This window comes from Numida meleagris, chromosome 2, assembly GCF_002078875.1.
Source record: "Numida meleagris isolate 19003 breed g44 Domestic line chromosome 2, NumMel1.0, whole genome shotgun sequence".
NCBI lineage: Eukaryota > Metazoa > Chordata > Aves > Galliformes > Numididae > Numida > Numida meleagris.
In genome coordinates this window covers 15,378,398-15,403,146 of record NC_034410.1, presented here as the reverse complement: position 1 = coordinate 15,403,146, position 24,749 = coordinate 15,378,398, and the positions used below count along the sequence as shown (strand labels likewise).

At 38.9% G+C, this 24,749-nt stretch overlaps 1 protein-coding gene across 2 annotated transcripts; it reads left to right on the top strand.

Moving 5' to 3' along the window:
- YME1L1 (YME1 like 1 ATPase) lies at window positions 74-23,355 on the top strand. Of its 2 annotated transcripts, XM_021389048.1 has the most exons (20): window positions 74-104; window positions 3,713-3,819; window positions 5,410-5,541; window positions 7,165-7,327; window positions 8,131-8,229; window positions 9,898-10,007; window positions 11,006-11,156; window positions 11,248-11,355; window positions 12,145-12,227; window positions 13,084-13,174; window positions 14,690-14,842; window positions 15,989-16,121; window positions 16,579-16,641; window positions 17,126-17,238; window positions 17,623-17,778; window positions 18,404-18,555; window positions 19,387-19,513; window positions 19,613-19,686; window positions 20,308-20,394; window positions 21,534-23,355. In XM_021389048.1, exons 1-20 carry the CDS (start codon window positions 89-91, stop codon window positions 21,675-21,677), a joined length of 2,262 nt encoding a protein of 753 aa, XP_021244723.1. In that variant the 5' UTR covers window positions 74-88; the 3' UTR covers window positions 21,678-23,355. The 2 variants fall into 2 exon arrangements, with proteins under 2 accessions (XP_021244723.1, XP_021244724.1); XM_021389049.1 differs by lacking the exons at window positions 74-104; window positions 3,713-3,819 and adding an exon at window positions 2,307-2,522 and having other exon boundaries at window positions 21,534-21,677.

Here is a 24,749-nt window from a genome sequence, read left to right as displayed (position 1 = left end):
TTTCTTGTTCAGAAGTAGGTTGACGCAGCCTCTGGATTTCTGTGGGATGCCTCGAAGGTGCAGGAATTGACAGAATGCAGTGTGATACATGAAGGAATGGAAAGGTAATATTTATTTAGGAAGAAAGGACTGATTTTGGTCCCACGTACTCATTTTCAGATATGCTTCACGCACACATTTTCTCATGCGTATACTCAAAAGCAGCAGGAGTTACACATCAAAGATTACACAGCCAGGATCGGTGTATGCAGTAGCACACCATTGCTGCAGAGACCTTGCTGCCTCTTGGCTTCCTCTGCATTGGGGATGACAAACTGCTTTCTGAACAGCTCTTGTGATCAGGAACTACTATGATGTGATCTGTTAAAGACACAGAGCTGGTGGAGTGGGTCCAGAGGAAGGCCGTGAAGATGATCAGAGGGCTGGATCACCTTTCCTGTGAACAAAGGCTGAGGAAGCTGGGCTTGTTCAGCCTGGAAAAGAGAAGGGTGCAGGAAGACCTCACTGAAGCCTTCCAGTACATCTTTATGAATGTAAGCTCCCTTTGGAGCTTATGAAGAGGAGAGACACCAACTTTTTACATGGTCTGATAGTGATAGGGCAAAAAGGAACTGTTTCAAACTGAAATATAGGACATTTAGATTAGATGTTGGGAGGAAATTCTTCACTTGGGGTGGTGAGGTGCTGGAACAGGTTGCCCAGAGAAGCTGTGGATGCCCCATCCCTGGAAGCATTCATGGCCAGGTTGGATGGGACACCCTAGTGGGTGGCAGCCCTGCCCATGGTGAGGGGTTGGAATGGGGTGGGCTTTAAGGTCCCTTCCATCCCACGCCATACTGTAGTTCTTTGATTTTATGATCTTTTGCCTTCCTCCAGTTCTTACTTCAGCCTCCATTAGTCTTAGGCAGGGTTGCTATGTGTTTTCTTTGTTTATTTTGCGTATCTCCACAGCTACAGTCTGCATTCCTGTTGCAACAGCAGGAAAGGGAATGGCATATGCAATGCAAGTAACCTTGTTGCTATCTTCCTGTTATCAAACCATGGCCGTGTGACAAACCATCTGTGATACAGCCATATTAGAGTGGAGGCTTTCTGCTTTCGGTTTTAGAGCCCTCAGTGTTTACCAGTTTTACTGCTCTCAGCTGTTCTCCTGGTCTTTTTATTTATTTTTTTAACATCTCTCACCCTGTTGTTTTTATCTTGCTTCAATAATGTCAATATTTCATTTCTACAAATCATAATTGCCCTGCTGCAGTCTCTGTTAGCAGAGAGCCAACCCTCTAGAGGTCGGTCCAGAACTATGGCCTGCAGTAACTCAGTAAGTTAGTGTCATCAGGCTTTTGTTTTGTTTTAAGGTACATACATCACTTACAATCTGGCACTGAAAGTGGAAGTCTTGCTTGTCTCTGCGAAGGAGTGCTAATTTAATGTGCCAGTGTAGGAAACAATGTCCTAAATAAGCTTTCTCTAATGGAGTCAGCTTATCAATGGCTGTGTTTCTCATTTAACTCTTCAGCATTAGTTTAGCTGTTGCCTCTTGCCAGCAGCAGTTCAAGCAGAAAAGCACAGCTGACAGCAGGAAGGACGGCCTTTCGGTGGCATCGCACTCCCAGGTCAGGTTATGTAACTGGGCAGTCCATCAGCACAATTCCTTGAGGCAACATCAGTGGTGTGGAAAACTTTACAGGGTGGATCCCGGGGAATGCTAATTGCCTTCTTTGTACTGCTGGGTGAAGTTTCTGCCAAATTAGCTGACTAAGCCACATCGCAGTGATCATGTCAGTGCTGGCAGAAGGCATCAGGGAGATGCACGAAGGCTGTGCTGATTTGGATCTGTGTAAAGTGGTGCTTTTGGTGAAGAAAGGAACAACAGTGAAGAACAGCAGTCAGGTGAAAGAAAATGATGATAAACTTCCAAAAGTAATTGTCAGGCACATGGAAAAACAGCACAAGGAATGGAGAAAGGATGAATATGAAAGACCAGTTTCTGCTATTTGCACATGTATGCGCCCATTCCATCATTTAGATTACATCATACCTGAATGCGAATAACAGGAGTTAGGTTATTGATACTACAAGTGTTTGTTCGAACAGACGTGCTGGCATTTGGGATTTAGATGAAGCTTTTGGCCTCAAACCACTCCCACTCGCCTCCCTGCTTTCCGTTCCTGCGCGGCCAGGTGGTTTACCCCGTACCCCCCCAACTCCCGACACAGATGGTGTGGTCCTGCGGGAAAAATGGGTTGCTAAGCAACCTGGCTGCGGGGCGCCGGCGGGGGCAGGCGGGGTGGGTGGCGCGATCCGGAAGCTCTTCTACCGCTTCCGGGATCGCTCTGGGCCTGGTGGCGGCCGGCCGCAGGGGGTGGCCATTTTCCCGGCCAGCGGGGTCCTCCTGCTCGCGGCGGCTGCCACAGCGGCCGGGCGGCGGGAGGGCACGGCTGTCACTTCTGGGCCGGCAAGCGGGGTAGCGGCCTGCGGTCACCGCCGGGAGGATGTTTTCCTTCTCTACCGTTCAGCCTCAGGTGAGGCGCCTGGCGCTGCGCAGTTCGCAGCGCTCGGGGGCTCCTTTGGGGCTGGGACGGGGCGCTGGGCGGACGGTGAGGTCCGGAGCTGCGGGGCCCGCCTGTGGGAGCTGAGGTCCTGCTCGCTGCGTTCCGGGGTTGGACGCCGTTCTGGGTGTGGGGGGGGGGAGAGAGGCCGGCTGGGCCGCAGCGGGGGTCCCGGCGGGGCTGTTTGGGGTTCTGGGGCGGGGGAGGACGCGGGCAGCCGAACGTGACAGTGGGGGAGAGAGCGGGGTAAGGCTAAAGCTCCTCGCGGCGGAGGTGAGGAGGTAACCTGGAGGGAGGCGTTTCTTACTGTTTATTTTTGTGGTGGGAGCAACAAGGGGCTGCTCTTTTGCGCACAGTTGGAGTTGTACAGTTAGTTGTCACGGATTGTTGTGGCAGTGAAAAAGAAGCGGCTTAACCTTCAGAGGAGAAGTCCTTTAATTATATGTTATGTAAAACAGTTTGGTTGCAGTTGGAAGGGAGGGCACCACTCATGAGCCAGCAAGCAGTATGCCGCTTGTGAGTTGGGTAGGCTTCCATCTGAATCAGTGATTTTATCCCTGAGTTTTGCAGTAGCGGGATTACTGTGTTACAGTGGGCTTTGATAGGTCTCTCTAGATACAGGCTTTGTGTAGATTGCTTTTGTTAGTGGAGTGAAGTGAGAGAAAAAGGGATGTTATTTTTGGGAATGCGTCATTCCAGGTTTTCGTATTGGGAAATGCATGGGGGAAGTTTGGTAAGCAGTTAGCATACCAGCTTTGACCATTGGAGCCTTCATAATCTTACTGCAAACTTCCAGAGTTTAACTTGGAATAGCTAATTCTGAGGGACCTTTCATGTCACGCAGCATGGTCTTTCTGGGTCTTCTGTCTAGTCAACGCACCTGGAAGTTCTTGCAGAACTTAAGCAGGGGCTTAATCAGCAGTCACATGGCGGTGTTCACGCTGCAAGAGCTGCAGTCCAGCTCCTCCCTGCCTAGTGATACACGCTGGCACTGGGGCGTTTCAGATGTGTTGAAATGACTTGTACTGTGTATTCATGGCAGCTGTGGTTACGATGGAGCAGGAGCACAGGGCGTTTATACTGGTACACAAAATGGTGTCACTGAAATGGCTGAGGGTTGCTGAACTGCTGAATTAACTGTGCTACATGTGCATGCTTTGTAGAGGCCAGCTTGGTACTCTACAGGATGTTGCTAAAGTGGGATCCTAAGGGAGAAAATGTGAAGGAAACTTCTGGGAGTCACCTCTACAGCACTACAGGAAAAATACAGGTGCTTCAAATTATGGAAGTATCACTTCACAGAGGGAAAGAGGTGTTTTATTTATTTTAACAGTGCTGGAGCCCATAGTATTTACAAATCAGTACCTTTGATCTAGTAAGATTTTGATTTAACACTATTCAAAAATAGCCATGGAACTTTCTGTTCAAATAGGTTCAAGTGAAACCAGCTTGATGAGATCTACTATGTGGGTGATCTGTCCGTGGGTAATCTACTGTTTTCTATGTTACAATACTCCATCTTAATATCTTAAGTTAAATCCTGGCCACTGATGAGAGGGGTGATCTCATTTACCTTCCTTTTTCTGTTTATTTTGCTTGAAGAGTCAACATGCAGAATTTTCAGTGTGGAAGTAGTTTGCTATTGCTTTACCTCTGTTTATCTCTCCAAGCTGTTTGTGCTTCCTTTTTGTGTACCTGTGTGTTGCTATTTGCAAAGTAATTTAACTGACTATGATCACAGAATGGCTTGGGTTGGAAGGGACCTCAGCCCCCCTGTCACGGGCAGGGCTGCCAGCTGCTGAATCAAGTACTAGATCAGGCTGCCCAGGGCCCCATCCAGCGTGGCCTTGAACACCTCCAGGGATGGGACATCCACAACCTCTCTGGGCAGCCTGTTCCAGCACCTCACCACTGTCAAAAAACTTCAACCTGACATCTAATCTAAATTTCCTCTCCTTTAGTTTAAAACCATTTCCCCTTGTCACTATTTACCTGCGTAAAAAGTTGATTTCCCTGCTGTTTATAATCTCCCTTTAAATATTGGAAGGGCACAGTGAGGCCTCCCAGCAGCCTTCTCTTTTCTGTGCTCAACAAGCCCAGCTCCCTCAGTCTGTCTTCCCAGGAGAGATGCTCCAGCCCTCTGATCATCTTTGTGGCTCTCCTCTAGGCCCGCTCCAGAAGCTCCACATCTTTCCTGTGGATGGAGGCTTAGTTCCTTATAAGGGAAAAGCATGCTTAGTTTCAATCATTTCATGCAAACAAAATACAAAATTTTGGAGTATTTGTCAAAGATGGCAGCAAATTATATTGTTCTATCATCAGGCTGTAACAACACTTCTGTAGTACAACAGATAAATGGTACTTGGAGGAAAAACGATCCTGAAATTCATGATGGAACTATTAATTGTAATAGCAACTTTGTTTTCTTACCATTTCAGCAAGCATCCAAAGAAGTTGTGTTAGTTTTCTGTAACCGAGTGTTGTTTTAGGTGGGAATTGAGGGCAGTCTTTGCATTGCCTAAATATTGATAATCTGTGCCTGTTTCTGTATTTGAAAATGTAGTGATTATTTTCTAGAATCCATGCTATATTTGACAAGGAACAGGAAATGTAGCTGTTTTTTCTCATCCAAACTTTGTGAGGTTCTAATTTGTCATACATATTTAAACTCTCATTTTTTTTTTTATAATTTGAGCACTCACAGTGTAGTGTTGAAACTAAGTCCATGTGATTTATGATGCAATTCTCGGTTAAAAGGCAATGTACAAGATATTGTAAGCCATAGTTTGGAAGGGAGACTTGTTTAAATTGATGAAGATGGCTTAAATTTTACCTTTTTTTTTTTTTTTTCTTTTTATAGGCTACCGTTCCTTTGAGTCACCTTATCAATGCCTTTCATTCACCAAAACCCACCACTACTACTGCCAGCACAACTTCTGTACAGCCTGCCCAGAGGGACACTGCCTCGGAGCATGATCCTCAGAACAGTGAGGTACTAAAAACTTTTGGAAAATGAATTGTTTGCTTATAACTTAATTCAATATCTGACTCATTTTATAAAAAGATGTAATGGGAATATGAATGGATAGAATGCAGCTTTTTTTGTCAGAACTTCAGTAAGTCAGTGCTTTGTTAGTCCTACAGAAATACAGTATTTCATTAATAAGAAAAAATTGCAGCTAGTACCTGTCTCCTGTCTCAGTAATAACTTACTGAGATGAAGAGGGTCTGTTTCCAGTTTGCTTTGAATGCAGTGATACTGTGGATACATGTTTTTAAAATGACTTCAGCTTTTGATGTTTTATTCGTATGTGTCTTACTGAGAATCTAGTTTCATCTTGAAAATACAACATAAAGCTCACATTAAAATAATGTAGGAAAAATGAAAATATAACTCACAATGTTCTATAAAACTATAAAAAACAAAATTTATGTGCAAATACGTTTTGGGTAGCTTGACATACGTTTACTTCTCAGTTAAGAAAATGTTAAGTCTAGAGAAAAGCTCTCTTGAGAGGCAAATACATATTTTTAAGAGTCGGAGCCAATAGGAAAAAATGTCTTTATAGTTGAGCATGTTTAAAAAATACGTATCTGTAAAATACAAGATTAAAGTTACTTAATCAAGATTACTTCCTTAGTAACTCAGGTGGATGCACCTTTTGCTTTTCTCACGGTATCTTTAATTTTCTATGTAAGAAATCCCAGATCTTAGTTCCTGCGCTCCTCTGAAAACAGACTTTTGCCTTTTGTTGTGTCTTCTCATTTCATAGCTTTTTTACAAAAGCGATTATTTTAAAAATTTTTATTTGAATTCTGAATATAGTTTCTAAATACCCAGTCTTCATGTTGCTGCTAGATTTGCTCTATCAAACTTTTCTATAAAATGGCTGGCCAGAAAAAGGGAGAAAGTGTGGGATTTTAGCCCTTTCCCACTTGAATGAAATATAATGGGTAGGTGTTGCTGTACATTATCCCCCTTGCCCCCTCTGCTTGCTCAGTCATGAAGATTAGGGAGAGCTGGAAAAGAGCACCTTTTTTCTTTTCATGTCTACTCCAATCGTAGAATGGTTTGAGTTGGGAGGCATCCTTAAAGGTCACCTGGCCCAACCCCCCTGCACTGAACAGGGACACCTACACTAGATCAGGCACTCAGAGCCCCATCCAGCCTGACCTTGGATGTCTCCAAGGATGGGGCATCCACCACCACTCTGGGCACCCTGTATCAGTGTCTCACCGCCCTTATTTTAACATTATTTTTTTCTTACATCCAATCTAAATCTCTCCTCTTTTAGTTTGAAACCATTTCCTCTTGTCCTCTCAGGACCTTCCTATTGTGGAAGGTATTAAAAAAGAAGACTGACCTGGGAAGAAAATTTACTTGTAATAAGTGTATTCTGATAGTGAAATATGTGTGCATATGGAAAAGCTGTTTTGTATTGACAGTAGCAAATATTCTTTAACGATGTCCTTTCATTTATTTCTCGTCACTTATTTTTTTTTGTCTGTGAACTTTTTGGCTCAATGCAGCACCTATATTTTATAATTAACACGGTTAATTTCAAGTTTATTAATAATATTAAGTAAATTCTGAACAGTTACTCTTTGTTTTCAGTCTGTACTTCATTTCAAAGATCTGGGATTGTCTGATTTGAAACCTAACCAGTACAAAGAGCTTGTGAACAGATTGCTTCCTGGGTTCTATACAGACAACAAAGTCTCGTCGCGGTGGCATACATCATACGTCTCTGCTGAGTCGTTCTTTGAAAATAAGCATGGTATGTTCTAAAGTGCTGATGGGAACCGGTAGAGTTAAATTACAAAAGTGAGCGCTGTTCTTCTGCGGTTTAATTTCTTGTGTTGTAGATAACCGTAGCTTAAAAATGTCTAAGAAAATTTGTAACGAAAAGAGTGCAAATATCTTGCTTATTGTATGCAGATCCTCTCTAGAGTGGTGCTTTTTGAATCATGGGGATTTTCTTCTTATTTTTTGGAAATCTCAATCCAGTTTTGAACTCATACTTGAAGTTGGTGATTGTTAAACTTGTCTGAACTCAGCCGTAGCATGGGTACATATCATCTTAATGATGAGACTGATCTATACATTTAATCACCAGTTTGCTGCACCAAATCAAATGGATTTTGTTCCTCCACTAGTGTAATACGTTTGTGAAAATCTCCAGTTTACCTAGAGCTGTTCCATTTTTGTTTGAAGCAATATTACACGAGGACTAAATGAAAGGGAGTTCAGGGTAACAAATTGTTAACAGAATATGTAGAGCATTAAGTTGCTGGAGGAAAAAAAAGAACAAAGCAAGAGTGTTTCCTTAAATATGTTTTGTTGGGATTGGTCTTAAATACAGAAAGTAAGGGTATCTCATAAAGGTATGTTCAATAATGTGTTAGGGAAAGAAGCACATAAGCAACATCTCAATTGTCAGCTATGTGGATGGGAGTAAGAGCAGGGGGGACTGTAGTAAAATGGAATTCATGTTTAAGAAAGGGAAGAACAACCCGTGTGAGAAGTATGTTTAATTACCATTTAACATGTGTTTATGTTTGGTTCTATCAATTTTGACAGGTTTTGTGGACATCTTCAGTGCTTTGCGCTCATCGTGTTTGTACACGCGGCATCCTAATCCCCTCCAAAATTTCTGTTCCGAGCTCAGGTCTTGGCCAGGTATGAAACAGTATACTATACTTTGCTTTTAATTTTCATAGTATATTTTTATTTTGAGAAAGTCTTTCTTATTTTTTATTTTAAAGAGGGGTCATGCAGGAAATATTGGTGAACTTCAAGGAAGAACCTTTAAATTGATGCTGGAGCAGGAATTTTGAAGCTGTTCTTGCATTTGAGCAGTATGTTTGCAGAATTAAGTTAGTAAACATGCTGTAACAGGAGAATATTGTTCAAAGTTGTTAGTGTTTGTGGATAATATTATTAAAAGGTAACAGAAGACTTATTTTGAATCAATAAATCTGTTGAATCTATATTCATCCGCATTATCTTTCAAAGGTTTCATGATTTGTTTAAACTGTTCCTGGTTACATGATGGGTAATAGCAGGGCTGATTTAGCAAGAACACAATCAGGAGCTCAGTGAGTTCAAATATTGACATCTGTTCAGTTCTTCTGAGGCTGTGTCTGGATTCTGTATCTGGTTTGTATCCCTCAGTTATGAGAGAGATGCTGACAAAATAGAGGTGGCCCAACACTGGAAGGGTTCAGAGTGTAATGCACTTAAAGTACGGTGGAGGCTGACGGATCTGAGGTTTTAAAGTTAGCACAAGAGATGACAAGATGTGATCTAATTGCTGGTGGAGCCATATTAGTTGCCCGTCTCTTGTGTACCTTGAAGGAGAGGCAGCAGTTGCAAGTAAAAACAAAGGAAATCCGTGCTGGGGAGTTTTCCCAGTGAGAATGATTAAGTTCTGGAACAATTTTTCTGGAGAGGTTGTGTACTGAGCTATCTGATCTGATGTTGAAGTTTGCCCTTATTTTGAACAGAGGTGTTGGACTGGGTGAACTGCAGAAGTCCCTTTTCCATGGTACTGTTCTGTGATAGTAGAAGTCCCCCTTAACAACTAACTTTTGGGCTGCTGTTGATTATCTTAGAATGCAGTAGTGAAAGAAGCTCAACATTCCTGGCTTTTGTAATTTATGTGATTAAAATCTCCACCACAGAGTTTCTGTTGTGATAAAAGAAGACCTGCAGTGTTACAAACTCCTTGTATTAAAATGGTCTAATTCCTTTTGTCGGTTTCTGTGTTAATAATGCATCAAAGTCATTCGAGATCTTTTCAGGGCAGCTTTTTAGCTGAGCATTTGAACGAAGCTTGTCTTAGGGCGTGAATTTTCATTCTTATCCTTCTGGATCAGCTTTCAAATATGAAATGTTTGTCAGCATGCCTGGATTTAATTAATCTGTTTGTCTCTTCTGTTCTCAGAGACAGTGATAGGGCCGACCACTTATCTTGAAAAATTATTATGGAAAAAATAAATTGTAAAACAGAATGTAGCTCACTTGAAATTGAAAGTTTGGATTACAGCTGTTGTTCAGGGTTGCCTAACAATGCGCTTACATCATTAAAATGATTTATCTATACTGCTTAATAATAATAGATCCAAAAGTGCCTTCAGACAACTTCACATTCTTTGTTGAGTGGAAATTGTCTGCGATTCTCTTCTCTTTCTAGCTTGATAATTTTGGAGCGGTTACATTTGGTTCAGACATAAATGGTCTTTTTCATTTAATAAATTGAAATTTCCTATGTTTTTAATTGTAGTATGGTAATAAGGGATAGTTCTAAACTTTCCATTTTCAATACTTACTTTTTTCATAAACAAGTTTACGTACAATCCCGGAGCTTTAAGACTTTGCGGTCAAGGTCAAGACGTTTGCAGTCAACCTCTGAACAATTCACCGAAACAAAGAGCTCACTTCCTTCACTTCTGAAGGTAAATACAAATAGCTTTAGGAAGTTGTGTTGAGCTTATTCAGACAATCTCTTTTTCTTGAATAAATCTTTGCAATTTACCAAGAGCACTCTAAGAATTTTTTTTTTACTTAGTAACCTTAGTCCTAAACTAAATGGCAACGTACTGTTTTTCTTATTAATACACAGATTTGTTTAATATGCTATGACTAGAGATAATTTAAACTTTTAGGGAAATAATTTCAAATCTAAAAAGTGGTTTTAAGTTTTGGAAATAAAATTCTCTATTCTATTTTTGTGGTTTAAAATAGCTTGGAGTCAATTATGCATTTAATTGGAAATAGCGCTAGTTAATGTAAAACCTTTTTCTTAAATTTTTATTTAGCAATTCAGCATGTAATTGATGCTTTAAGAATGGACTTATTTGTGGTAGTTCTCTTTTTTAAGATGCAAAAACTTTAAGCTTGATGTTTTTATGGGTTTAAAAACTCGTCTACTCTTAATTCAGTAGAGAACTCCCTAGGCTTGTGGTACCAGGCACTTCTCAAAATCAGCATAGTCTTGGTACTCTTTGCTTCTGACTGGTTATGTAGAAGTCAGGCTAATTATAGCATTGGTTCTTATTTTATGTGTAAATTAGCTGTGAACTTTCCAGTTCTTTTAGGCATGTGTGATTTACTTCATCTGTGGACTAGATTTACTATGGATGAAGATACACCAGAGCTAGCTCCATGTGGTGGTGTTCTTAACTTTGTGATACGTATCTGATCAACTGTCAAAACTATACTTGAAAGATATTTGGGAGTAATAAGTGGATTTCATGAGGGAAGAGGCTTAAGCTAATAACTCCCTCTGTGAATCCACAAAGCTAGCTGTGTGCAAAGCTCTCTCTCTCGTCTAACTGCTCAGCACCTGAATTTTAAGCTTTTATTTTTCCCTTCCCCTTACCCCTGGTACCAAAGAAGTTAACTGTATATCAGAACTCAGCATAGACTAACATTCTTGTGAAATACATTTTAGGGCTTTATACTGAGAAAGCGAAGAATTGATGTTGAGAACTTGGACGCGCTAATGAAAACAAAAAATATCCCAGAAGCACACCAGGATGCTTTTAAAACTGGCTTTGCAGAAGGCTTTTTGAAAGCGCAGGTATTCCTGCAAAAAACACTTGGTAAGTTGTTTTAGTCCTTGTGTTTTTGTCTTTGCATTCAGAAAGTAGTTCATTTTAGCCTGTTTAACATTTTTCTTGTTTTCTTTTACAGATTCCTTAAGAAGATCCCGTTTGCTTTCCTTCTTTCTCTTCGTTTTATGTTTTTATCTTGCTATATATTCCTCATTTTTACCTGGGAAAGGCTCCTTTTCAGATGCTGGTTAGTTACCTTTTTTTAAACCGTTTTACTTTCTTTATTCCTTCCAGTGTGTTTAGGTCAAATGAAATGTGTTTTCATATGATTGTTTTAGGATAACATTTCAATGTGCTAGTGAAAGACAGTTACTGCTTTTGGCTACAGTCTTTTAAACAGTAATGCTGTGGAACTTTTTCAAGAACAACTTTGTTTTTTTTGTAATTTTTACCTGATTGTTTCGGTGAAACAGTTGCATGGAAACTAACCTTGAGGTAGTCTGTTCATAGATTGTGTTTTTCTTTGAATTTAAGTGATGTGATACCTAGGTTGTCACCAGTAGGGAATAGGATTCAATTTTTAAATTTCTATTTGTAGTCACAACCTAATTTACAGTAACTAGGTACTTGCACGGCCAATTGCCATCGTGTGAAATCTTTTGGAAACAGCAGAATGATCAAAGGCTGAGCTCGTGTAGATGGAGAATTTCGCCTTCATGCTGAGCTATGATTTGATCTGAAGAAAGTTTTGAAATGTTGAGCTGGAACTTCTGCTTTTGTGTATCTGTTTTTGGATGCAGACCTTTCTGTATGTACCTAAAAGAGCTTACCACTGAATTAACTGAAAATACTTGAAATGTTTATTTAATGTTTTTTGTTCTTGCTGTGCACTTGTAAATGGAAACATTGCTTTTTAAAAGGCTACGTGTAAAGGTGATGGCTTAACGTTGTATGGATTTGAATCCAAAGTGTGCTCGTGGAACAAAATGACTTTGTGTGTAAATTTTGTCTTTCCTTTTCTGCTGTTTCCTATCAGTGCGCTTTAGAACTTCAAGTATCTTTGATGCAGCAGTTGATCCAATCCAACTGAAAAATGTTACCTTTGAACATGTAAAAGGGGTAAGTTGAAATGAACTCAAAAGTAATTTCAAAACTATGTTAATTCTTTAAGTAATCACTGTCAGCTTGAAGAATGTCTTACTATATTAAAGGAACTTCTTTCTATGAACTGTTTTAAAAGAAACAGATGTTTCTTGTAGTTGGATAATTAATGTTAAAATTGAAATGAACAGAGAATATGAATGGAAGAGTTGCATTTCCCTTTTTTGTGAAGGAGAGGAGCAGCACAGTTAGTAACTGACTGAAGCAAAGAAATGCTTCTCTCCCTCCTCCAAAACTTTCTCAGCGTGTTTGAATCTAAGCAGAACTGCATTCTGACTTCAAGTTATAATCTGTAGTTTTCTTTGACTTTGCACATTTCTTTTTATATTTGAAAGACATTATAATTGCATTTTCACATATTCATAGGAGATATGGAGATTTCTAGAAACAAGTGGGCCTGATGCTGCTGCTGGGATAACTTTACTGTTTTTGCTCTTCATCTATTCTGGCTGTTTGTTGCCAAATGAGGACTTTCCCCTTGGCTGAATAGCTTAATCTTTTTAACTGATTAAGTTGATATCTTGACGGAGAATTTGTGATTCTGTGTTTGTCTTGTTGGTCAGATCTAGTCCTGAACTGTTTGATTATTCCTTAGTTTTATTAACTTCAGTGTTACTGATTCATGTAAACAGTTCTAGGAAATAGACTTGGTATCAATACAAAAATTCTGTGGTACTCTTATCTCCTTTCCTTCCATTTTATATTTTTGTTGAAATAAAGTTATCTAAGTCTGTAGTACAAAGTCTATCTACAAAAAAAGATGCAGCATTTTATGAATGCTTATTGACTTTTCTGACATGCTTTTGATGTGTAGGTTGAAGAAGCTAAACAGGAATTGCAGGAAGTTGTAGAATTCCTGAAAAACCCACATAAATTTACTGTACTAGGAGGTAAACTTCCAAAAGGTAAGAATCATTGCTCAGCAGGAGTGAGAACTGTATGTAGTCATGGGCACCTTTTGTAGCATTGTTCCGTGTGGAATGACTGATTTACAGACTAATCTCTGAATATTTTTTCCTTTGGTTTTGGAGTCAAAAAGGTACACGACCAAAACGGTACTAAATACCCCTGTTCTGGTTAGTTTATAGTTGAGATAAATAGTAAAACAATGTTAGGCATTTGTAGTTTCCTTATTTCAAATGTTTGAGGAACAAGTGTATCTTCAAATTGGAGTGTTGTGAAAGCTTCTTTATTAAAGGGTACTCCAAAATGAGATTCTTTGTCACTGAACATACATAGTAGTTAAAAAATACTTACTAATAAATTTAGGTATATTTGGTATTAATGTCTTTTTGAGTAAAAAACTATGTAGCCCAGAGGTTTTCTAGATCTCTTTCCTTTATTTCCACCTTTTAATTGTCCCTATAAAGATATATATTTTTTTCTAAAGTTAGTGGCTTCCTGTGACCAAAGTTTTTAATTCTTTTGTACCTTTTCTTGTTTGAGAGGTACGTATGTAACTGAATGTATGTATGTAACATGAATTTCATTTAAATGCATACCCAAGATAACGCAGAAAAGATCTCCAAAATCTTCTAATTTAATTAACCTTCAAAAAAGAATCTGTCTTAGGTGAAGGGATCTGTCCTAGGTTAAAGAAAGCTTCCCATGTCTTCTGGAGTTTCTCAGTTAATACGCAGGAGTTTTTTGCATTAAAGGGCTGCTTTTAAAATCAGCTACTTGGAATTATTTAATTTTAAAAAGCAACGCTTTCAGAAAAGGCTTGACCATCTTATTTTAGAGCAAACACACAAGTCTAGGGCAGTTGTGAGGCTGTTTATTGAAAAAAGGAAAAAAAAATTCTGTTCATTCTGGAATGAAATATGTATTAAATCTTTAAAAATGGATAATCTGATGAATACATTCTCCCTTCCCATCAGTTTCTTACTGATAACCTTTGAGTGTTTTACAGAATTATAGATGATTCTCCCTCTTTAATTCTTTAATTTTTGTCATATGCCTAGCAATCTAACAAACCGTGATGCCGTGATATGCAGTCCTGTGTCAGTTTGCACACAGAGCTGACTTTTCCTTTCTTCCCTCTGTTAATAGGCCAAACCTTTTCTTATATTTTTGTTAGGCTTTTTTGTGTTAACCTTGTTAAGCATCCAACACACAGAAGATGCTATTAGGATTTCCGCTGCTAACCTCTGTGATAACTTCATGGAATACATCCCGTTTCAGCTTTTATTTGATAGTCTTCCAAACCTTTTTTGTAGTTGTTTAAATGTGGATCAGACTCTCGATCTTCGAAAGGAAGCCCCTTCTTACTGCAAGAAATGAGCAGTGTCTGAAATAAGTTACTAACAGCTTTCTGAAGCCAAATGTAAATTCCTTTAATGCATGGAAGACACAGCTGTATAATAAGGCTGTATGGATTTGTTGTTGTTCGGTTGTTTTTCTTTGATATTTTCTTTCAGGTATTCTGTTGGTTGGACCACCTGGTACTGGCAAAACTCTTCTTGCCCGAGCTGTAGCTGGTGAAGCTGATGTGCCATTTTATTATGCCTCTGGGTCAGAGTTCGATGAGATGTTTGTTGGTGTGGGAGCGAGTCGCATCCGAAGCCTATTCAGTAAGTTGAGCATTCGTGTTTTTGAAATCTTCCAACGTGCAAGATTGAGTATTCAGTGTTGTTTACAGGTGGTGAAAGTATGAGCTTTGATAAGGTGCAGCTTTGGTTACTGGAAGATAGCACCGTATCAGGAGAACAAATAAAGCCATAAGTGTGTCAGTGTCTTAGATTTCCATGAGCAACAACTAGCTGTAGACACTTGGTGGTCAAATTGAAATTGTAGCAAGATTATAACTGATCTTACAGCATTCCCACTGAGAATAGAATGTATTTAATCAGAGATGCAGTCTTCTATAAACTAAAAATAATATTTTAATTTGTAATTTAATTACCGTAAAATGCCAATCTTGCTCCCTTCAATGGACGCAGAATAAAGGGCTTTATAATGAAACTCTTAATTATCTCTTTAGGTTGACAGTTTGCACAAGAGAGGCTTTCTCTAACTATGTAAATAAATATTACCAAGGGTGTTGAGGGGGAAGCAAACGTCTCTTTTACATGTAAGATGTCATACCTCAACATTGTAGAAGGTGACTTGCATTTGTAGAAGAAATGTTGCTTTCTTCATTTGGAAGGGAACAAAATGTGCATTTCTTCCTGTTGATTACAGAGGTTTAGATAGCTGATTTGTACCTTAACATCGACATTACATGTATGTCTGGCTGGATGAGATGATCTGCATCCTGGTACACGTGTATAAGTCTTATCTTCAAGTTTATTACTGTATTTTATTTTGTTTTCATTACCTGTAAGCCTGAGGATGATGTCTTTCACTGTTAGATAACAGGCAGGCGCTATAAAAATAACATTGTTTTTACTTAATAGGTTGTTTTGTACCTGAGCCTGTGAAATTGTTCTGTGGAGCTGACAGAAGATAGGATGACTTTCTCAATCTGCTGCACTTACAATTTTTTCTAGCATGATAAGAATATAGAAGCTGGTATAGAGGTGAAGAACTTGCTTCTCTGTGTTGCTTCAAGAATGATATATATTTTCTGAAATGGAGGCTAAAATTGAGACAGTTTTGGTGATGATACAATGTTTCATAATGCAAGACTAATAGAATAGGAGGATGCTGAATTGCATCCTGTGCTTCCTGTTAGTTGGTGTGGTTGAAGTGTCCTTCAGCTATTTTTGTTTTGTCAGGGGAAGCAAAAGCAAATGCGCCGTGTGTTATATTTATTGATGAGTTGGACTCTGTTGGTGGGAAGAGAATTGAATCTCCAATGCATCCGTACTCAAGGCAGACCATCAATCAACTTCTCGCTGAAATGGATGGGTAAATATCTGGGTTCTGAGGACGTAGAAGGTGTTGGTCAGTATTTTGAATATTTGGGTGAATTTGTCTTCCTTGACAGCTTTGATTTTCATAACTTTTTAAAGTGCTTTTAAGGATATAAATTTATATGATTCTATGAAAATGCTCTTGTGTTACTGTTGGCAGTAGCAGAAAGTCATCATTAATGGCCTTAAGTAACATAGAAGCTTCTAAGTTTGAGTAGCATAATATCTGCAGTTATTTTAAATCATTTCACATCAGATCTCAGCTCTGAGATCGGGGCATGCTTTTCAGGCAGTTACTGGGTTAAACATGGTCATTAGTGGATCAAATGTGGTTTGGGATGGGCCTTCTTTGAGTGGTCAGTTGAAGTCATCCCTAGTAAGAAATAGAAGTCATTTAAAAAAAAGTGTAAATTAGAGATAAAAATGCGTTCTTGCTTTTTTTCTAAATACAGCTTTAAACCCAATGAAGGTGTTGTTATCATTGGTGCAACAAACTTCCCTGAAGCATTGGATAAGTGAGTATAACACACTGATCGCTTCCATGGCACGCGTATTTAAAAAAAGCACAACTAAAGCTTGCTTCGGTAATTTTTAATTACTACAGTGTTTTAGTTGGAGGTATTTTCAGCTAAAGAGATTTGTAAATTGAATAGTTCTTGGCACTTAAAAGATTGTTGAGTTAAATATCAAGAAATATCTAACCTGCTTCTAAATAACTAAAACTTCTGCAGGATTTTCTACTTAGACTGGCTACATTCCTTATTTGCAGTGCATTTTAGTAGTAGTTAACAATATAAAGTAAGATACTACTTTATTTACAAATACAAAACCATTTAAAATTGGTCGGTAATGTGACTTTTTAGCCACAAATAAGGAACGAGATGTAGTTTACGTAGATGCCTTTAGAAAGATCAGCTAGATTTGTCTTCCTCGTATCTCTTAGTAACAGTTTACTGCAGCATTTTTGCGTCAATGTATTAAATCATCCTTTCCCCTCAGTGCTTTAATTCGCCCTGGTCGCTTTGACATGCAAGTTACTGTTCCCAAGCCTGATGTAAGAGGTCGTACGGAAATTCTGAAATGGTATCTTAATAAAATCAAGTATGATCAATGTAAGTAAATATGTTATTACATTATCTTTTGATGTAATTGTTCATACTCAACCAGCTCACTCTGTCTCAGTCCTTTATTCCAACAGCAGCAGTTTCCTTACCACGTACCTTAGAAAATCCCCAAAAAACCACAGTAAAACACAATGATCTAGTATGTAGTGTTAAGATAGTTTTCTGAGTGTTTCTTACCACCCCTGAACAGGTCATAGCAGCTTTAAACATCAGCATTCATTTCTTCTAAAGCTTGAACACTTCTGTTGAATGCAAAATTTTTAATAGAATGTGATTCTTGCTCATAATTTGATCGTTTCTTGATGTCTGTTCGTGGTGGAAGATTTTTTCAGGAGCAATGTGGACCCTAATGACTTTCTTTTTTCCCCACAGCCGTTGATCCAGAAATAATTGCACGAGGCACTGTTGGTTTTTCTGGAGCAGAGCTTGAGAATCTTGTAAATCAAGCTGCCTTAAAGGCAGCCGTTGATGGAAAAGATATGGTAACCATGAAGGAATTAGAATTCTCCAAGGACAAAATTCTGATGGGTAGGATATAATGTACATAACACATAGGTATATGTTAAAGCAGTTTTGTGTGTGTGTGATTTATACTTTTATAGAAGAAGAGAGGCTTTTTGTTGGTTTTAAACAAATGCATCTTCTGTTAATTCTGAATAGAATTTGAGGCCAGAGAGTAATTATGTTAAATCTAGTATAGAATGCATTCTTTAAAGCTTGATGCTCTATCAGAAATGATGCATTTTATACTTGAACCCAGAGGAAGGCGTCCATTTAGGAATATGTGGAGGAGAATAGGTAACCAGAAACCTGGAACTCCTATTCAACTGTCAGATGGTAACACAACACAAACACCTGTAATGTATAGACTTAAAATCTCTTCTGTTCAAACTTGAGAGAAGAAGTGCAATTTCATCAGATATGCAGATTCACTTCAGTCTATTCCTTTAGAAGCTGCTTGGCTGTGAAGTACAGGGTAGGTCAATTTTAGATGTTAATTAATGCTCATTGAATGCGAAGTGCATACAAGTAGGAGTTTAGTTTTGCTTGTGTGCTGTTCAACTGCTACTTTGTACTCTGAGTATGTACAGTCCATGTGTATCGCGGTGGTCAGCTGTACAGACAAGTTTGTTTAATGTTTCTTCCTCTTAAGGACCTGAACGCAGAAGTGTAGAAATTGATGAAAAAAACAAAACCATCACTGCTTACCACGAGTCTGGACATGCAATCATCGCGTACTATACGAAGGATGCAATGCCTATCAACAAGGCTACGATCATGACACGAGGAACAACCCTTGGGCACGTGAGTATTTTTATGATTTTTTTCTATTGGTTTACTGCTAAATGTTGTTGAGGATTTTGCCAGCAGCGCTACTTGTTGTCCTTATGTTATAATGCTTATTGGAATATATTGAGATTTTCCATTTGAGCATCTCTTGGAAAGCTGGTTGTCTCTTGTGTGGTACAAATATTCTTCATTCAGAAATACAGTAGCACGTGCTAATGTAATGATTTGATTCTGCTGCAGTTAAAATAGCACCTGCAGGCAGCACTTGGAAGAATGTCTAAAGGACTGGAGAGTAGTGACATTGCTCAGCTGTACTTTTAATGCAAACACACTTTATCCAGTTGTTTTTTGTCTATTGTGACTTCTCCTACACCTAATTAGTTGATTATCTAGTTTCTAGCATAGATATTACTTCTGTGTAAGTGCTTGGTAGCTACTGGCAGGAAAGAAGAAGCGTAGTTCCACTCTGTCTGTTTCTGTGGAACTTTATGCAAGTTAATGTGTTCAGAAAAATAAAGTAATTGGTCTCAATCCTCCAGGAAGTTGATTTGTGCTCAGTTCAAATGTAGAAAATAGGGAGAAATGGATAGAATAGATTGTTCTGTTTCTGGTCCTACCTGAAAGCTTCTGGTATTAAGTGAGATAACTTCTTTGGTGCTCGTGGCTCAAAGGAAGCTATTTCAGTTAGTAGACCAAGCAGACCTGATGAGGTCATAGCCTAGAAGGAGGCCTAGAGCACTTGCATGATTGCATAAAAACCCTTGCATCCTCTTAGGATTCAAACAAGAACGCTTTTCAGATTATTTCAGTATTCTGTTACATGACTGCGTTTTTTTTATCTTCCAGGTGTCTTTGCTCCCAGAAAACGACAGGTGGAGTGAAACTAGATCCCAGTTGCTTGCACAGATGGATGTCTGCATGGGAGGAAGAGTAGCGGAAGAGCTCATATTTGGAAGTGATCACATCACAACAGGTCAAGTCATCAGTAGTTAGAAGAATTTCTGATCAGAGTTCATGAACAGCCATGCTTAACTTGGTTTCAGTAATTAATTTAAATTTGTTTGCTATCTAGGTGCTTCCAGTGATTTTGACAACGCTACTAAAATTGCAAAACTGATGGTGACTAGATTTGGAATGAGTGAGAAGGTAGTGTATCGTCAGTGCTTAAATATTTATGTGCTACGCAGAAATGTTCAGTAACTGGTTGTCAGTGATGAGAGGCAAAGTAGTTCTGCCAAAAAGGAAGGCTTTATGATTGGCCCTGCTATGGAAAACTGAATTGTAAAACCTGTGTATTTGGCAGTTTAAAAATCAGCTTGAAAGATCATCTCCTCAAAATGACCTTGAAAGTTACTAAGGTCTACAGGAAAAAAAAATTGAGCATAACAAAACATTTTGGAACTGAGAATAATGTTACCATGTTGGGCAGGGTAAAGGAAATGTTGAGTTTTGTTAGCATCTGAAGGAACTACTTTTGTATCACTGTTATCCCTTAAGTGTTAGTAGTCTGAGGATTTGTTTTCTTTTTAAATGAAGTACTTAAGGTTCTGTACTATGACCTGCGGAAGCAGGGCTCTGCAGTGACTACATAGTTCATGGATAGACTTCTTGTTTTGCTGTTTCTGTTTGAAATCCTTTGGTAAACATTTTGTGAACAATTTTATTGGTTTGCAAGGAGAAGCAATGGGTGATTAAGCTCTTACAGAGTGTTTTAAGTGAAATGTTGCCACAATGGCAAGACAAAGATTTTCTTGTTTGTTTGTTTAGCTTGGTGTAATGACCTATACCGACACCGGTAAAGTTAGCCCTGAAACTCAGTCTGCAATTGAACAAGAAGTAAGAACACTTTTACGGGTAAGAATCTTCCTTTTGCTATAATACACCTTTGAGATGGGTTGAGCATCACTTTCACTTCATTATTCAGTTTTGTAATGTATACCAGTGAAATTATGAAGGTTGCTGCAAGTATTCCCCAACATTTCACATAGCACCAACTTTGAATCTCTGCATGTCAAAGCTTTTTGTAAAATTTTCCTTTACAAGCAGCAGATAACAAGTTGATGGAGTTGGGTTTTTAATGTTCCTTAACACTTCCTTTTGCATTACATCAGTGTTTTATATATTGCATATTTATTTCATAGGAAAAAAATAGTGCTATAAAGTGTTGTAGAATAGATACGACAATTAAGTGTTACTCCAACGTTTCCTAACTTGCAGCTAACTCATTTTGTGTAGAAACACAGAAACGGCCGCATTGGATGAGATCAGAGTCACTTGATCAGGTGTGCTGTTCCTCACAGGGATCAGACTCAGATGCTTAGGGAAGCTTGTAACAGTTGATTATCGCCAAGCTTCCAGATCTCTTGTTCTGGTATTCTGAGTTAGATTCCTACAGGCATACGAATTATTTATATCCAGTTATATTTAAACCCTTAAAACTATTGCTGAAGCTGTTTCTAGACTGACTTGGTGAGCTAAAGGGCTGTCAATGTAGAACGGAAAGTTAAAATTGAAGCCGATAATGCTGGCCATTCTACTTGCAGCAGCAGATACCTTGTTGGGTAGCGTCCAGCTTTCTAGATGTACACAGTACTTTGAGAGTTCAATATTGTTTTGGAAACTTTACGCTTTGAGGAACATTCTTTGTATGCCGCAACACTGTCAATAATGTAAAATCAGATCTTTAATAAGCAGCTTCTCAGACCTAGCAAATCTTTTCTGTGTCATATTTAAAAATACTCAGGCTTGTCTGTGAATTTTGTTTTCAGTTTTGCTTCTGCAGAATGCAGACGTGGCACAAAGCTACACTTTCTCGAGCAGTTGTGCCAGCCGGCTTTTAAATCTTGGTGAGACAGGAGCTGTGCTGGCTTTGATATGTACAGCACAACTTCAAGTACTTGTACCCAGAAACGACTTTAAAAACAAAATCCTGCTGTTACTTTTGTTCAGAAGTCTTAAAAATTCCTACTGCTTCTTTTTTTGTTTAATATTAGGACTCATATGAGCGAGCAAAGAACATCTTGAAGACTCATGCAAAAGAACACAAGAATTTAGCAGAAGCTCTATTGAAATATGAGACTTTGGATGCCAAAGAAATCCAAATTGTTCTAGAGGGAAAAAAACTAGAAGTAAGATGATAACATCTGTGATACAGTAACTGATAATCTGAAGAATGTACATCTAGCAGTGCAGTAGTGTACGCAGCATAGCTTTTTTCCCTTTCTGATGTGTGTATGGCATTAGTGACATGTTAAGATTAATTCTGTTTCTTGTGAGCTTCTGTTTTTTATCTGTTTGTTGTGTCTCATCGGAATAAGACACAAGAATAAAACAGGTTCTTCATCTTCTGCTCTTCCCACAAGAAGTTATTCAGAAAGATTGATCTCAGGGTTGAATTCAGTGTTCTGGTTTAGTCGTCGTGTTGAAGCTGAGAAGAAAAACATGCAGCTGTACTGGTGTGTTTTGGCATAGCTTCCTGAGTCACGCTGCTACATGTGCGTTTGGAGTGGTACCCCATAATGTATATTATAGAGGTTTTTATGGGTAGTGACAAATTGAAATGTAAAACAGTATGTAGTCTAACTAATGCTCGTACTGTTTGAGGATGGAGATCACTTTCAAAGAAGATTTATTTGGGAATGCAACAAAACACGTGTATAAATGAAGCAGCTACAGAGTGCATCTCTAAAGAGAATTATGAAAGCTCCATGTTAGACAAAAATATTAACGATTTGTCTCCTCGGTGTTCTTGGAGTTAAAACACACACATACACACAGAGCTGGGAGAGAAATTCTAATACAAACACCAGTAACAGGCTAAACATGTCTAAACCTCTTTGGACCGTGTTTTGGGCAGAACCGTGGCAGGAATAAGAGAAATACCTGTGACCTCTGATGTGCTGCTGACAAGACTCTTAATTCTTTTCTTATTACTGCAGTAGATGGATGTGATTTGATAAGTGCTTTTATACTGCTGGAGATTCTACATAAGTAGTTTGTGCTAATACTATGTATAGGCATTTGATAATCCAACAAAGAATTTCTTCAAAGAGGACAATATTGCTCACTAAAAAAGTAGTTCAGAGAACATTTGAAGTATGTGTTTCAAATAACATTCCCAGTCCTGTTCAGTACAGCTAGGGAAGCTGTCTTTTGTTGTGGGTCTTTTTTTTTTTTTTTTTCCTCCCCCCTTCCTCTTCCTCCAACTTTTACAGAAGCTCCTGGAAATTCTGGGCTCTTAAGAAAAATCAGTTTCCAGCCAAGTAGAAGTGATTGCTAGCAATTATATGCCAGTATTCTGCTGATCTCATGGAACTGGTTTTTAGGAATAACACAGCTTTATTATAATCTTCTGCACAATTAATGGTAGGCTCCTGGGACTATAGGCTTCTGTTGCAGAGGCGGCCTTCGTTTTTGCATTAATGTTGAAGGTTTGACGTGGTTGGAGATGAAGATAGTTGGGCTGGTGCCAATAAATGTGAATGACAATTGATAACCACATTTAAAACTAGAATTAACTTGCTTTAGAATTTTCTGAGTGTAATATCTGTTGTTTTTTTTTTCAGTAAGATCACATGCATTCTTTTTTTCTTCTGAAACTAGGATAACTTTCTATTTGCTTATTTTTCCATTGTCAACTGTTACAGTGACATCCCAGTGTGGGACAACTTCAAAATGTTAAAAACCAATATACCAAATGCCTAGGCTGACTAGTCACCGTTGTACATGTATTTTAGAAATATGCCAATGGAAACAGAAATATACTGCATATTTGCATCTGTTTTTGGAATAATAAAGGTTCAATTTAATTATGGACATTGGCTTTTCCTTTTACTTATGTAAAATATGTATGTAAGTGGAATATATAAATTTAATAGTTATGGAAAAATCGTATACTAATTATATTTCTAGGGAATGTTCTCCCTAGAAATTCAGACCTGTTCTTCAGTTCCTGCTTCAGTAATGGGACTTGGACAGAAATGTTTCCAGTTGAATAGTGCAATTCTGTCATTAAAAACAAAAGCAGAAAACTTTGACTTCAAAAGCAAAATCTCTATTGAATGATCTGTTTTGTGGGGTAAGTCCTGAGCTCTAACATCTTTCTTTTAAACACTTCTTGGAATATGCAGAGAAGAGCCGAGTGCAGTTTCTTTCAGGTGGAAAAGATATCTTTGCCTTCTGGCCACCTAACAGCAGCTCTGCTTTTGAAGACTTTTCTTCAGGGGGTTGTGTGCATGTATCATGTATGTTCTTTCAACCAAATTCATATGGAATCATAGAGGGTCTTGGATTTGAAGGGGACCTTAAAGATATCCTAGCTCCAACCTCTCTGCTGGGGGCAGGGACACCTCCCACTAGATCAGGTTGTTCAGGAATGTATCCAACCTGGCCTTGAACACTTCCTGAGAAGGGGCATCCGCAGCTTCTCTGGGCAGCCTGTTCCTGTTCACCATCCTCACGGGGAAGAATTTGTTCCTAATAATTAATGTAAATCTCTTTTTAGTTTAAAAACTATTCCCCCTTGTCCTGTCACTGCACTCCCTGACAGAGTCCCCACCGTCTTTCCTTTCAGCTCCCTTTAGGTACTGGAGGGCTGCTGTAAGTTCTCCTCAGAGCCTTCTCTTCTTTAGGCTGGACAACCCTAACTCAGCATTGCGTAGGAGAGCAGCTCCAGCTGCCTGATCATTTTTGTGGCCCTGCTCTAACAGGTCCATTTTCTCTTGTGCTTTGGGCCTCAGGCCTGGACGCAGTACTCCAAGTGGGGCTTTGCCGTTATAAAAGCTCTAATACAGACGTTGGAACACTTAACAGAATCATAAATGGTTTGGGTTGGAAGGGACTTCTAGAGATCATCTTGTTCCAACCCCCCCCTGCTATGGGCAAGGACACCTCCCACTAGGCCAGGTTGCTCAAAGCCCCATCCAGCCTGGCTTTGAACCAGGGATGAAGAAGTGATGTGATGCATGGGCTCAGGATTTTTGGTTTCCTACCCTCCTCCGCTCTGCTTTTTTAAATACAGCTTTGTGCTTTGAAACCTGACCTAGAAAGCTGCTAGCTGTAAAAATAGGGTTCTGTGATTGAACATTCCTCTGAGATAGAAATTTGCAGTAAAGTTCAGGTTACCTTCGGCAAAAAAAAAAAAATCATATAAGAATTCTCAGGTTGTTATAAGTAGAGGCATGGGTGGGAGGGTGTGGCTTTGGTTTTTT

What these genes read in the sequence shown, in the direction of transcription:
- YME1L1 (XM_021389048.1), top strand. An exon ending in CACTTCCTTCACTTCTGAAG is followed by an intron (nt 10,008 to 11,005) that starts GTAAATACAAAT and finishes AATACATTTTAG; the next exon opens with GGCTTTATACTGAGAAAGCG. An exon ending in TAAAATCAAGTATGATCAAT is followed by an intron (nt 17,239 to 17,622) that starts GTAAGTAAATAT and finishes TTTTCCCCACAG; the next exon opens with CCGTTGATCCAGAAATAATT.